At 47.3% G+C, this 15579-nt stretch overlaps 1 protein-coding gene across 1 annotated transcript in view; it reads left to right on the forward strand.

The window, feature by feature from the left end:
• The window catches only part of LOC146073357 (uncharacterized), a 72719-nt gene that overhangs the window by 28921 nt on the left and 28219 nt on the right, over window positions 1-15579 (forward strand). Inside the window, exons 4-9 of the mRNA XM_083180534.1 lie at window positions 218-972; window positions 3035-3170; window positions 4960-5148; window positions 5512-5676; window positions 8414-8575; window positions 14183-14432. Coding sequence (XP_083036660.1) covers window positions 218-972; window positions 3035-3170; window positions 4960-5148; window positions 5512-5676; window positions 8414-8575; window positions 14183-14432 — 1657 coding nt within the window. The remainder of the gene's footprint in view (window positions 1-217; window positions 973-3034; window positions 3171-4959; window positions 5149-5511; window positions 5677-8413; window positions 8576-14182; window positions 14433-15579) is intronic.

The following is a 15579-nucleotide window of genomic DNA, read 5'->3' on the forward strand; positions in this document are numbered from 1 at the left end:
GCTTACCGCGGTTGCATTTGACGGCGTGGCTGTTGAAGCTGCACTGTTGAGTAGAAGGGGTATCCCCAAATCTGTCATTCCAACGATGATGAGGGCCAGGAAGGAGGTCACTTCCCGTCACTATCACAGTACTTGGAAAGCTTATGTGGCTTGGTGCGAACGCCATAAACTACCCACATCTGTTTTTTGTCTGTCCCGGGTACTCCGGTTTTTGCAGTCTGGATTTAAGGCAGGACTTCGTCTCGGTTCGCTTAAAGTCCAGGTGTCTGCCTTGTCGATATTTTTCCAGCGACGACTGGCGGTCATTCCGGAGGTCCAAACTTTCCTGAATGGGGTACTATGGCTCCAGCCTCCGGTTCATGCCCCGGAGGAGCCTTGGAATTTGCCACTGGTTCTGGATTATCTTAAGTCCAGTGTCTTCGAACCTCTGGAATCCATTGACCTTCGTCTTCTTACGTGGAAAACGATCATGCTTTTGGCTCTTGCTTCGGCGCGACGGGTGTCAGACCTAAGCGCTCTGTCATGCAGGTCACCGTATCTCGTGTATCACCACGATAGGGCGGAACTTCGCACTAAAATGGATTACCTTCTGAAGGTTGTGTCTGCGTATCACCTCAACCAGCCAATTGTTGTACCAGCATTGACAGGTGATTTAAAATCTCTGGATGTCGTTCACACCTTACAGGTCTATGTGAACAGAACCAAAGAGGTCCAGAAGTCAGACTCACTCTTTGTGCTTTATGCTACTGCCAAGCGAGGTTGGCCGGCCTCAAAACAAACCCTAGCAAGGTGGATCTGTTTGACCATTAAGCAAGCTTATGTACAGGCTTCGCAAGTTCCGCCTTCAAGGGTGTCAGCTCCTTCCACACGTTCTGTGGGTCCTTCTTGGGCGGCAGCTAGAGGCGTGTCTCTGACTCAGCTGTGCAGGGCAGCGACGTGGTCTGGTCCAAACACGTTCATCAAGTTTTACAGGTTTGACACATTTGCGGCCTCCTCTTCCAGTTTTGGCAGTGCTGTTCTACAGGATGCCCAGTGCCTTCCCACCCGTGGGGATGGTTTTGGGACGTCCCCAGCGTAGTACTTCAGTGTCCCCTTAGGATGAAGGAGAAAATAGGAATTTGGTACTCACCGTTAATTCCCTTTCTCCGAATCCGTAGGGGACACTGAACGCCCTCCCGACGCTGTTCTAGCCTGTGTAGGGTTGTTCAATCTGTATGCGTGGCTGTTGAGTGCATACGATTGTCTGCAGTTTACTGTTATGTTATGTTCTGTTTTCTGTTTGTAACTCTCTCTCTGTCAGATTCCCTGGTCTCTTTTCTCCTCTCGGCCACAGTTAACTAAGACTGGAGTCTGAGGGGGGGATAGAGGGGGAGGAGCCATGCTACACTTCAAAGTTTCTTAAAGTGCCGACTCCTCCAATACACCATTTAATCCCCAGCGTAGTACTTCAGTGTCCCCTATGGATTCGGAGAAAGGGAATTAACGGTGAGTACCAAATTCCTATTATTTTCACTATCATTTATATGGGTTACTGAGGTCTCATTACATTGGGAAACAGAGGGTATCCGACAGGAGACAGGCACATAACTTTTCTTCAACCAGGGTGTGCTGGCTCCTCCCCTCTACTTCCCCTTACTAGCCAGTTTTAGAAAATGTGCCCTCAGGAGAGGATGCACACTCCTGGAGTTCCAGAGAGTTTTTCTTCAGTTTATTTTATTATTTTCAGGTTGCTGTTTGGGCTTAACAGCTTCCCTGTGACAAGGGGATCCGGGGGAAGGGATAGTTGTAGGCCTTTCAAGGAACCGAACTGATCCCTGCTGCAGGTCCACCGACTTGAGGGTGCTGTTACTACGGGCATTGCGCTGCAGCGAGCACACCCCCAGCATGCCGCACACCCCCTGGCTCAGCCTGAAAACATCTGTGGTGAGTGTTAACTGGGGTCCCCACAGTGGGGTACCTCTGTTTATGTGTGGCAGAACGGCGGTGGCCCTGCACAGGGACCGCGCATGGAAGTTTTCAATTCAAGCCACGCTGAGACTGGATGCCAGGCAGTGTCACTGGACCACCAGGGCATATACCGCTATGTGGGTTTATCTTTATTAAAAGGTTCCCAGGCACCATTATTAATATTGGAGAAACCCGGGCGCCATGACAAGGGGCGGGCCTTAGCTCAGAGCAGGGCCCGAGGGCGCCTGTACACTGCTTCCTACTTCTTCTCATGCTGTGGGCACCATTACAGCAGAGATCACTCCTCAGCGCAGCTTTGGGAAGGAGAGATTCGTCCACAGAGACAGCAAGCAGCCGCTTATTGCAGTACACAGTATACATATATTGGTGTCTCTACATTGAGACCAGTCTACCTAATCTGAAGACCAGGTTACAGGGTGCTGGTGTCCCCATATACCTCTGAGTTAAGCATTTAACTGCTAGTTAAGCATTTTACATACTGTTTATACCTATATGTGATAATCTGCGCATAGAATCAGATACTGTACATTCACTGCTTGTGTGATTGCAGTGTGTTTATAGGGAGTGTTATTTTCTCCAGCATGGTGAGGAAAATAACTTGCATGATTTGCAGCAACAAGTTTGCATCAAATTCTACATCACAGGTTGCTTGTGAGCAATGTATGTCACCACAGCTCAGTAACATGTCTCCGCAGCTCAGTGGTGGTTCGCAGGCTGATTCCCAGGAACCCTCATGGGCTACTGACATGAAAGCCATACTTGAGAATGTTTCAACACAGCTGGCAACTAATACTTTGCAGACTAAGCAGGTACAGCAGGATTTAAAGGTGCTCACGGCATGGGTGGATATTCTAACACCCATGCCAGGGGTGTCCCGTAAACGGGCACTTGAAGCCATTGCACCTGACTCTGATATAGACGATGGTGACGCAGATGATGTTGTAGATTCTCAGGCGTCACAAACTTGCATTCAGGGCACTGAAAATTTGATCCTAGCTATTAGAGAGTTATTAGATTTACCTTTAGAGGCACCTGCTGAAGGGGATTCCTTCTTTGTGTCACATAGGTGGCAAGATGTTTTCTTCCCTGAACATTCTGATTTAGAAGATGTGTTTAAAGCTGCCTGGAAAAATCCAGAGAAACGCTTCTTGTTATCCAAGCGTTTTAAGTCTGCCTTTCCTTTCGACCCCACGGGCAGAAAGGTGAGGGAGGAGGACCCTATAGTGGATGCTTCGGTGTCCCGCCTTTCAAAAAAGGTGGTACTCCCAGTCCCAGGTACTTCGACCTTAAAAGACACAGTCGATAGGAAACTAGATGGCACTGTAAAGGCTATGTATACAGCCAGTGGGGCGTCCCAACTCCCAGTGCTTGCTAGTTGCTGGATGGCAAAAGCGATCTTTACATGGGCAGGCCAGATACAATAAGGCCTGCTGGGTGACATGGATGTACCTACTGTGGCTGAAAAGCTACGTCACATCCAAGACACGGTAAAATGATGTGTAAAGCACAGAAGGAGTTAGGAGCCATTAACCCCCGTAACTCGCCCATGGCTGTGTCGGCCCGCAGGGCCCTGTGGCTGCGACAGTGGGTCACTGATGCGGACTCCAAACGCAGCGTGGAAAGCCTCCCCTTCTCAGGGGACAGGCTATTTGGGAGTGAGATGACTTAATTTCAAAGGCTACAGCCTTCCTCCCGTCAGCTTCCACTCCGGTGAGACGCCCCTTTACAGGTGGTACACAACAGTCCTTTCGGACCTCCAAGTTTAGGCCTAAGGCCAGAGGGGGCTCCAACGCCAATAGAGGTGCACGCGGTAAGCCCAGAAAGGCAACGGCTTCTGCAACTAGAGATCGTAGCACAGGCACGGCCGCACCTAAACCTGCCGCATGACGGGCTTCTCCCACCTCAGGATATTCTCGCGGTGGGGGCTCGGCTGAAATATTTCAGCCATGTGTGGGATGCATCCTCCCTCGACCCTTGCGTCAGGGAGGTTATTTCACACGGTTACAAGCTGGAGTTCGAAAGACAACCCCGTCAAAGATATTCCAGGTCTGGACTCACAGCAGCTACGGAGGATCGCAGTATCCTCAGACATGCAGTACAAAAGTTGGTGCATGCACAGGTGATTGTACCAGTGCCTCCATCAGAAAAGAACAAGGGTTACTTTTCAAACCTATTTGTGGTTCCAAAACCAGACTGGTCAGTAAGACCCATCTTGAACTTAAAGTCCTTGATCCCCTATCTGAGGGTTTTCAAGTTCTGAATGGAATCCCTGAGGGCGGTTATTGCAGGACTGGAAGAAGGAGAGTATCTAGCGTCCATCAATGTGAAGGACGCATACCAGCACATACCTGTGTGGGCTCCACACCAGGCATTCCTGAGATTTGGAAAAAAGTTTTTATTCACTAGAAATAATCAGGCGCAAGGTATTGAGCTGGATCTCCAGAAAAAGCTGCTGCTCAGGTGTGGGGGCAGTCACTCCCCACTCTTAGAAAAAAAGAGAGAAACAGGACACGCACTAGGCGAGTCAAGCAGCGCTTAAATCAATGAATGATACCAAATGGTAAGAAAAATAGCAAATTTTACTGTTTAAAATGCATACAAGATAATATAATACATAAATAAAACCAGTATAATAGATCAGGTGGGGAAGTAAACGTAAATTGGAATGAATGAAAAATAATAATAATTAAATAAATGAATCCCCGCCTCAAGTGGACAGATTTGCAATTCTGGACGAACAGTTCCAGTTCCAAGCCCTACCATTTGGACTTTCGACGACCCCATGAGTCTTCACCAAGGTGATGGTGGAAATGATGTTCCTACTAAGGACTCGGGATAAATATTATCCCATACTTGGACGACCTGCTACTGAAAGCTGAGTCAGTGTTGAAGTTAATGGGGGCCATAGAAATGACCAGACGTCTTCTGTCGGATCATGGATGGGTACTAAATATACCCAAGTCTTCACTGATACCATCCCAACGTCTCCAGTTCATGGGGATAATTTTGGACACAGTGGAAAGAAGGGTGTTTCTCTCATTGGAGAAAATTACTGCACTACAACAGCTGTTACGAGAAGTGCTGTCTCCGGAGAGAGTCTCTGACTTCCTCTGCATCAGGCTGATGGGGAAGATGGTGGCCTCGTTCGAGGCTCTCCAGTTCAGGAGATTCCACTCGAGAGTATTCCAGTGGGACCTGTCAAGCAAGTGGTCGGGATCACACATCCACATGCACAGGTTTATTTGCCTGTCTGTAAAGGCAAAACAGTTGCTGCAATGGTGGCTACATGCGCCAAATCTCCTTGCGGGGAGGCGATTCGGGATTCAGAACTGGATTCTGCTTGCTACAGATGCTAGACTGGGGGGCGGTAACCCAAGGAATGCGGTTCCAGGGACGATGGTCACCACTGGAAGCACAGCTCCACATAACTTGGAGCTGAGGGCAGTAAACTATGCTCTTCTGGAGGCTTAATCCCTCCTGGAACATCAGGTGATACAAGTCCAGTCGAACAATTCAACAACGGTTGCTTACATAAATTGCCAGGGAGGTGTGAAGAGCAGAGCATGCATGCGAGAAGTCTTCAAGATTCTTGACTGGACAGAGCTCCATGCGGTGGCAATTTCTGCCATCTTCATCCCCGGGGTGGACAACTCAGAGGCGGACTTTCTCAGTCGTCACGACCTTCATCCTCAGGTGTTCGGAAGCATCGTAGATCTGTGGGGGCTCTGAAAGATAGACCTAATGACCTCCAGGTCCAACTACAAAGTGGACAGGTATTGCTCAAGGACAAGAGATCCACATGCAGAGGCAATAGATGCTCTGACTACAATGTGGTTGTACGGACTGGTGTATCTGTTCCCGCCCCTTCCCCTTCTGGGGAGAGTGTTCCAGAGAATCAGACACCAAAGGGTGGAAGCAATCCTAATTGCACCAGATTGCCCCCGGAGAGCGTGGTACGCAAGTCTGCAAAACATGTTGGTAGAAGAACCTTGGAGACTGCCTCTCAGAAGAGATCTTCTGGTACAAGGCCTTGTCTTTCAGGACTTAGGGAGGCTTTGTTTAATGGCCTGGAGGTTGAGCAGAACATCTTAGGGTACTTGTGTATTTTGGCGGCGCCCATCTCATCGCATACCATAACGCATGCGATGGTATGCGATGCGACGCGATTTCGTTGGATAGTGTGCGATGGCATACAATTTTCAAATTGTATGCCATTGTACATGGCATACGATGCGATGCGATTAAACATTGTATAAGCACCCTAATGGGTGCTTATACAATGTTAAGCACCCTAATGGGTGCTTACAATGTTAAATGCACCCCCACGCCACCCCCCCCACTATAAACGTGAACCTGAAGCGTGGCGAGCGCAGCGGTACGCGTCCTACGACCTTTTCATACCCCCACTATCCACGTCGGCGTGGAGTTGAGAATAGAAAGTGTGGCGAGCGCAGCGAGCCACCGAGCCCGAAGTGTGGCGAGGGGTCGCGGATACCTTCACAGGTATCCGCGTCCCCTGGCGGGCTTCACAGGTGTCCGGGGGGCTCGCTGCGCTCGCCACGCTTTGGGCTCGGTGGCTTGCTGCGCTCGCCACACTTTCTATTCTCAACTCCATGCCGACGTGGATAGTGGGGGCAGGGCTGGCAACAGAAATCTTGGGGCCCTGTACACTGATATTTCCGGGGCCCCCCCGCCCTTCAAACCCCCCCCGCCCCGCCCCCACGTAATCCTAAACCGACACAACCCTCTTCTGCATGTAGATCCTACTGGACACAAGAATAAAAATAAAATAAAAAAAGAGTAGCATAATGAAAACACAACTTTAATACACCCTCTGTACTGCCCCGTATATATAACACATGGTGGGGATAGAACCCATGACCTCAGTGCTGTGACTGTGAGGCAGTATAACCAATTCACCGTCCGTACTGCCCAGTATATATAACACATGGTGGGGATAGAACCCATGACCTGAGTGCTGTGACTGTGAGGCAGTATAACCAATACAAAAAATTAAATTTTGAAGTATAATAGTAATACTGTACAAAATACATTATTGTGGATTTAAAAGGTAGGACTGAGAGATACATTGTTATATTCATACAGGCATGCTGAGAGCCTGAGACTTGTAGTTCCACATAGCATAGGCATAGCAAAAAGAGAGAAAATTCTTCCCTCCTAGTCAGTAGTGTACCTACTGTATACCATAGAGGATCCGGGGGTGGGGGGGTTGGCAGGCTTTCACGCTGGTTTTCTGGAATCTCAGTCACGCTGGCACAGCCTCAGGCAGTCAGCAGGCACCGTCCAGACGACTCCACAATGCACATGCGCAGTAAGATCTTTACTTGCGCAGTGCAGCCCGGAGACAGCCGACTCAGGCTCAGCCTCCGAGCGCTGAGCGGCTGTCTGTGATGTAGACGGCGCGGCGCGGACACACACAATGTGTCAATCACCGGCGCAGGCAAGTCGGGCGACATCACACAGCCGGAGGAGACGAAGAGATACCCGTGGACGGAGCCAGCTGAGGTGGAGGGCGACTGTGAGTGTCAATCACCGCCAGCTGCCCGCGTGCCTGACGGAGCTGAGGCGGGGGCCGGCCGCACAGACTTTCACAAACACCACGCCCTTCAGATCGCCGGGGCCCGTCACACATGTCCCCTTTGACCTCCCCTGTCGCCGGGCCTGAGTGGGGGTATGAAAAGGTCGTAGGACACGTACCGCTGCGCTCGCCACGCTTCGGGTTCACGTTTATAGTAGGGGGGTGGCGTGGGGGTGCATTTAACATTGTAAGCACCCATTAGGTTGCTCAAAAGCACCCTTTAGGGTGCTTATACGATTTTTCATCGCATAGGGGGTCAAAATCGCGTCGCATCGCATGCCATCGGGTACATGGCATGCGATGCGACGCGTTCATCGCACAATGCTGAAATCGGGCGCCGCCAAAATACACAAGTACCCATCTTAGCTCTAAAAGGATTTAATTCCTTGGTCATAGATACAATGACCCGGGCCAGGAAGGCAGTGACGGTGTCACACTACCACAAGATTTGGTGAAAATATGTGTCTTGGTGTAAGCACATGAGTTTTCCGCCAGCGAACTTCAGATTGGACCGTTTTCTGCATTTTTTGCAGGTGAGCCTTGACAAAGGACTCCGGCTGGGGTCCTTGAAGGTTCAAGTATTCGCCCTCTCTGTCTTTTTCTAGAAAACTTTAGCATTTTTTCCGGAAGCCCAGACTTTTTTACAAGGAGTCTTGAGAATACGGCGCCTTGGGACTTGGATGTCGTCCTGACTTATCTTCAGTCATCCTGGTTTGAACCAGTGGACACTATTGACTTAAATACCTCACCTGGAAGACAGTGACGTTACTAGCTCTGGCCTCGGCCAGGAGAGTTTTTGAGCTTAATGCTCTCTCTTGTAAAAGTCCATGCCTGATATTCCATCAGGATAGGGCGGAACTTTGGACGAGACAGCAGTTCCTGCCAAAAGTTATCTCGGCATTCCACGTGAACCAGCTGATTGTGGTACCTTCTCATTCGGGACATCAGGATATCCCGGAATCATTGGATGTGGTGAAGGTCTTGAAGGTTTATGTCAAAAGGACAAGGGTCCGTAAGACAGAGTGTCTTTTTGTGCTTTATGATGCACACAAGAAAGGCTGCCTGGCATCAAACAATCGATTTGCTAGGTGGATTTGTTCCACCATACAGCATGCATATGTGGCAGCCCAATTGACTATACCGGCCTCTGTGAGAGCTCATTCCACTAGAGCCGTGGGCGCATCCTGGGCGGCTGCTCGAGGTGTGTCTGCATTGCAGCTATGTAGAGCTGCCACTTGGTCAGGTCAACATACTTTCGTCAAATTGTATAAGTTTGACACTATGGTCAAGGATGATACCCAGTTTGGGCAGGCGGTGTTGAAACAGGCTTCGCACGTTCCTGCCCTTTCTGGAAGCTTTGGGACCTCCCCAATGTAATGAGACCTCAGTACCCCATAAGAATGATAGTGAAAATAGGATTTTAACACCTACCGGCAAATCCTTTTCACAGAGTTCATATGGGATACTGAGCGGCCACCTCAGTGCGGTGCTCTGATTGCAATTATTGTAATCCTGTTCCAGCCCTTCTTGCAGGTTGCGAGACAGTGGCTTCTGTACTCTTGTACTTTACAGGTCCGTTGGCCTAAGTGGGAGCATCTGAGTTTCGGTGACTTATTGCTCCCCACAAATCATTAAGTGATATAACGTTTAATGTTAATATAACACAATGACGGGGTTAACTAAGTTTAGTTGAGATTGTTGTTATGTTTGTTGTGGTGTGCTGGTGCGAATCTCACCACCTTACTTATGCTAATCCTACCTCACATACGTTATCCTTCCTTCGGGCACAGTTTCTTAACTGGCTAGTAAGGAGAAGTAGAGGGGAGGAGCCAGCACACCCTGGTTGAAGAAAAAGTTATGTGCTCATCTCCTGTCGGATACCCTCTATTCTCTAATGTAATGAGACCTCAGTACCCCATATGAACTCCGTGAAAAGGATTTACCGGTAGGTATTAAAATCCTATTATTTCTCTCAGGCATTTGTGTTTTGCTGTTTTACCTTCCTCTCTTTTGATAAGTATGTATTATATTGTAAATTAGTGCAATTAAGTCACTGGCCACCTGTTTCCCATAGTAACCAATCATAACATGCTTAATGGCATACTGATAAGAGCTGATATCAGGTTGCTATGGGTTACATCACAAGGCTGCAATTTTTGTGGACAAAATCATGCTGCACTGCAAGTGGGGCAGATGTAACAGGTGCAGAGAGCATTAGACTTGAAATTTAAATTGCAGTGTAAGAAAAAGCAGCCAGTATTTACCCTGCACAGAAACAAAATAACTCGCCCAAATCTAACTCCCTCTGTACATGTTACATCTGCCCCACCTGCAGGTCGGAATCAGGCCCCATGTCATTAACAAAGTCTCAAGAAGAGCACATTGTGCACCAGGCTAATAAATATCATAATATAATCGTAATAGTATATATGACACTGACTATATGTGTAATAACCATTGTGTCCAGCAGCTGTCCCCATACACTCATATACAATGGATCTGGATAAATGTGACTAATTAGTTCATTATTATCTAATCATTTTGTACATTATTCTATATTTTAAAGTTATTATTTAAGGTTTTTTCTGTCTTTTTCTAGCTAATTCTGCAATGTAAACCAGATTCAGGACACAATGTTATAACCGCACATTCCGCATATTTCCGATATTCAATACTTTGCGAATTTGCCATATTCAAAGTAAAATAGTTGTGTTGTGGATGAGGACGATAAACTTCACTTCTAAATAATGTCCTTCATATATCTGCAAGATCTATACCAATCGATTGGGAAGATGAATGAAGCATAAACACTCACGGTGTATAACCAAATGATACCTGCATATACAGTTTCCATACATCCGATAGAGATAAGACATACACGAGAAAAGCCTGAATCTGTATACCAACAATCCTGCTCCCCCCACACCCCCTCCTCTTCTGGTGCCTGTCCGTACTAACATTCCTATCTTCTGAGGAATACTTTCTTATCTTGTTTGTTTTCTCAGTGGGGATGCAGGACCCAAACTCACTGGTTCAAGACAAAGAATATAGAATGTCAGCATTTATTATAATTTCTAAACTATGAAAGTTCACAAGATGACAACATGACTTCTCTTATGCTTATTATATTGTCTCTCACTCACCTATAGACATTAGCAGTGAGATATGTTGCATAAATACATATAAAACCGATGATACAGTATAACATAAATAGCATTTAAACAATACTTTTTTTTTTTAAATCATCCCATGCTAATATTCTATATTAACTATTCTGAAAGCTTAAAAAAAGTAAAAATAGATTAGATTCTAAAATCCTGTAACAAATATCAATATAAATAATTTATTTTTAAAATAATACAAATACACGGATAAAAGGCACCGAAGAGAGCATATACTAACGTAGTTCGTTTAACTTCAACAGAATGTGATCAATGATTTTGGATTGCACACAGCTTTAGTAAGATTCAAACTAAAAAGACAATAATTGGCCACTATTAAGCTGTGGTTACAGATGGAGCCACGCATCCATTGCACCAGCGCTCCTAGATGAGGGTTTTGTCACACCACTTTTGTAGCGCGCTCAGATGCACTTTTTTGAGACACGCCACACAATATGCATGGAATACACATTGCTACCGCTGGGTGGATAATGCTCCACGGTACTCTTTACCTAGAAGGGCGCCCACGATTTTGATCGTGGGCATTGTAAGGAAAAAAAATTGCGTCGGTCGCATCGTATGCGACCAAAAAATCGCATGCGATGCGACCGACACGATTACCACGCTTTCCCATAGGGAACAATGTTAAATGTCCCAAATTACCTGTTTTTCCATAGGGAACAATGTTAAATGGCCCACAGAAGCCAAATAGGCACCCTGAAGTGTGAAATGGGCCCCCCAATTGTTAACGCCACCCCACGATCAACGTCAACCCGAAGCGTGGCGAGCCCGCGAGGGGCGGCGGTTCGCGTCCTACGACCTTTTCATGCCCCCACTATCCACGTCGGCGTGGAGTTGAGAATAGAAAGTGTGGCGAGCGGACGCGGACACCTTCACAGGTATACGAGTCCCCTCGCGGGCTTCACAGGTGTCTGCGTGCGCTCGCCAGGCTTCGGGCTCGCTGCGCTCGCCACACTTTCTATTCTCAACTCCACGCCGACGTGTATAGTGGGGGTATGAAAAGGTCGAAGGACGCGTACCGCTGCGCTCGCCACGCTTCGGGTTGACGTTGATCGTGGGGTGGCGTTAACAATTGGGGGGGCCATTTCACACTTCAGGGTGCCTATTTGGCCTCTGTGGGCCATTTAACATTGTTCCCTATGGAAAATCGGGTCAATTGGGACATTTAACATTGTTCCCTATGGGAAATCGCGGTAATCGTGTCGGTCGCATCGCATGCGATTTTTTGGTACATGCAATGGGCGCCCTTCTAGGTAAAGAGTACCTGCTGAACTAATACAGCTGAGGATTGTTATTGATATTTCAGTACAAATCAAGCCGCGCCATTCACCAAGAATGGGATGCAGTTGCATCTGAGAAGCCTGTTTATGTCATGCATGGGGAATGGCGCTGTGGCTCCATCTGTACAGTACATTACAATACAAGCTCAGGCAAATGGCCCGTGGAGCATCTAGGTCCACTTGGGCAAATGGCCCGTGGAGCGTCTGGTCCATTGTGGGAGGAAACACACACACAAGTACAGGGAGAATATACAAACTTCCCATGGTTGGAAACAAACCTGTGACCTCAGTGCTGTGAGGCAGTAATGCTAACCATTACACCATCCATACTGTATATGGGCACTTTTGGTACATGTGTCTCATTACGCTAGTTAAAACACATAGGGGCTATGGGGATACAGCAAGCATACAGTCACCATACTTTTTCATAGTAGGCCAGACTCGTGCACCGAGCTGGTTAACAAAATGACTACCAAGTCTGAACCAGGGCTTTATTGAAGCCCACATCTGTGGAGCAAGCAACGGCAAGGTGCGTCTTATTATGCTAGTTAACACACTGGGGCTGCTGACAAAGGCACAGACACTGCAATGATCAACCTGAAATTCCAGTCCCCTACCCGCACAGCTGTCCAGGTTTGGGCACACCTGCTGTGAAACTGAGCTGAGCACCTGGCAGAAGCTGACCTACCTGAGCCAGGATTGCTCACTGTCACCTCCCTGCAGTCCGGCAATGGAGCCCTGTCAGCAGAAAAAGCCAGAAGCCCCTGCAAGCTGAGTGGACAATTGGAGGGGATCCCACACATGGTGGCTTGCAGCTTCCCTTGCCGGTATTCCATAAACTAGTAGCTAATCTGACCCGAAAGCTAAGAGTCTCATCTTTCATATGGTACTAGTCTCGAGTCTCTAGGACACCTAGAACCTGAGATATTGGGGTACAAAAACAGCAAACCATTTTTCCATGGTGAGTCTGAATTAACAGGCCCATTATACTCTATGGGGAAAATGTGTCCACCTTGGCTTTCAGGAAGACTGGCTACTATTTTATGTAATTCAGGCAATGGGAAGAGGCAATCAACCACGGGTGAGGGTCCCTTCCAATTGTCTGGCCAGCTTGAAGGGTTTTCTGGCTAGGGGACTTGGATGCAATTTACAGTCATCACGCTGGCTTCCTTGACTGAAAAGAGGTCTACCATGGGAGGGAAGAGGTGGAGGTGACCATCCTGCAGTAACCTTCAGTGGCAGGTTTTTATTACCATGTCACCCCTTCCAAGGTGGGTTTTTAAATGATGAGTCGATCATGAAAATTCATCTTACAATAATTTATTTAAGAATACAATAAGTAGTTTTTAGAATATTTTGCCATGAAGGCAGACTATAAGAAAAATTATATAAACAAATTCTAATACTTTTTTTTGGTGTGATAATTTGAAAAGCAGCCTCCTGGATGTAATGGGATGTTCCCACACAGGTTACATTCCCATCTTGTTTCTTTTCTTCCGGGACAAACTCTGCACACTGGGATACTTCTTCTTTTCTGCGGCGGTATATGAGTTGGGAAGTGTCTTTCAGTAAGACGAGCTGGTGGGTCCGTTTTTGAGGGTCTTCCTCCCACGAACAAATTCCTATTCATTTTATACTTCTCTAAAATCCCATGAATGACTTTATGTATAAATTCTAGGAGACTGCAGTTTTCAGTTATGGGCATTCACAAGAGTTATATCTGTCAAATGAAAGAATAGTTTCCTATACCATCTGACACTCTTTCTGAGGCATTCATACAGTTTTATTTTTTGTCTAATCTGTCTACTCTCCCCCCCCCCCCCCCCCCCCCATGTTTGCATTGTAATCAATAACTGACTCTGGTTTCTTCACCACTTCTCTGGTCTTTCTGTTATTTTTTCCTGTGTGGAATATTCTTCCCCTGTGAGATTTGGATGAGCTGAACAATTTTTACTGCAGATTTGAAAAAGGAGCCCAGTGCCTCAAACCCCCCCACTCCCCTCAACCATAGTAAGGCAGCTTCACCACCACACCATCCTGACTAACACTCCGAGATCTTGCAGGTGGGCCAGGGGGAGGTGGAAGCTTTGTTCAAAAGGGTCAGACTTAGGAAGGATGTGGGTTCTGATTGAGTGTCATCATCTACCCTTAAGACCTGTCCAAAGCAGCTTGCACCCATCTTCACTGTGATCATTAACACCTCACTGGAAACGAGTAGGGTCCCTGCCTGCTTCAACAGCTCAGTTATTCCGGTTCCCAAGAAGTCGGCTGTGAAGGATCTAAATGACTACAGGCTAGTCGCACTGGTCATGAAGGCATTCGAAAGACTGGTACTGAACCATCTGAGGGAAGTGACCAACAAGATTCTCGACTCCCTACAGTTCACCTACCGAGCAAACAGATGTGTTGAAGATGCAGTTAACCTAGGGATGCATTATATCCTGGAAAATCTGGATCATCTAGGCACAAAAAGGGTCCTATTCATCGACTTCAGCTTGGCATTTAGCACAATTGCCCCCGCTATCCTACAGCCCAAACTTCTTTCTTAGGAGTTCCAGAATCTACCTACTCCTGGATAGTGGACTTCCTGATGACACGGAAACAGGTTGTGAAAGCTGGAGCCTTTACATCCGCCCTACATATGATCAGCACTGGTGCCCCCCAGGGATGTGTCCTCTCCCCCCTTCTCCCTCTACACTAACGACTGCATCTCGAGTGACCAGTCAGTAAAAATCATAAAATTTGCTGATGACACCACCATCATCGGCCTAATCAGGGAGGCGAATGAGTCTGCATCCCGACCGGAAGTGGACAGGTTTTCACAGTGGTGTGGCAGAAACAACCTGGACCTAAATCCCATCAAAACAGTCGAGATGGTAGTAGACTTCAGGAGAAAACCAAATGTCAAGGTCCCACTAGTAATTTTCAACAGAGTGGTGTCGTGGGTAGAGACCTTCAATTCCTTGGGACAAAAATCTCCCGCAACCTCAGATGGGAGCCCAAGGAATTCACATTGACATTCCGCAAGAGCTGCTACGGCTCTTTTACACTGCTATCGTTGAGTCTGTTTGTTCTATTACAATCTGGTTTGGAGGGGCCAATGAATCTGACAAACAAAGCCTGCAAAGAATGGTGAGGACAGCAGAGAAGATAATTGGGATGGACCTCCCCCTGTAAGGGAACTATACTTAAGCAGGGTCAAGAAGCACGCTGGGAGGATCGTGACGGACAAACTCCACCATGGCCATAACCTGTTTGATAGGTAGACGCTTCAGATCCATCCCTGCCTAGTTGGAAAGAACCGCAAAAAGCTTCTTCCCGACAGCTATTCAACTATTGAACAATGTACTGTAAGATACTGCTAATCTAAACACCTTACTGCTCTGTCTAACCTTGCAAACCATAACACGTGAATTGTCATTTGTATGCACAACTGATGCTATGTATGTACGTCATCCCTCTTGCACCATGCTTGAAGCTGCACTGTATCCACACAAAATTCCTAGTATATGAGAGTATACACGGCCAATAAAGTGATTCTGATAACATT

The sequence above is a fragment of the Crinia signifera genome, chromosome 4 (assembly GCF_055691185.1).
Source record: "Crinia signifera chromosome 4, ASM5569118v1, whole genome shotgun sequence".
Taxonomy (NCBI): domain Eukaryota; kingdom Metazoa; phylum Chordata; class Amphibia; order Anura; family Myobatrachidae; genus Crinia; species Crinia signifera.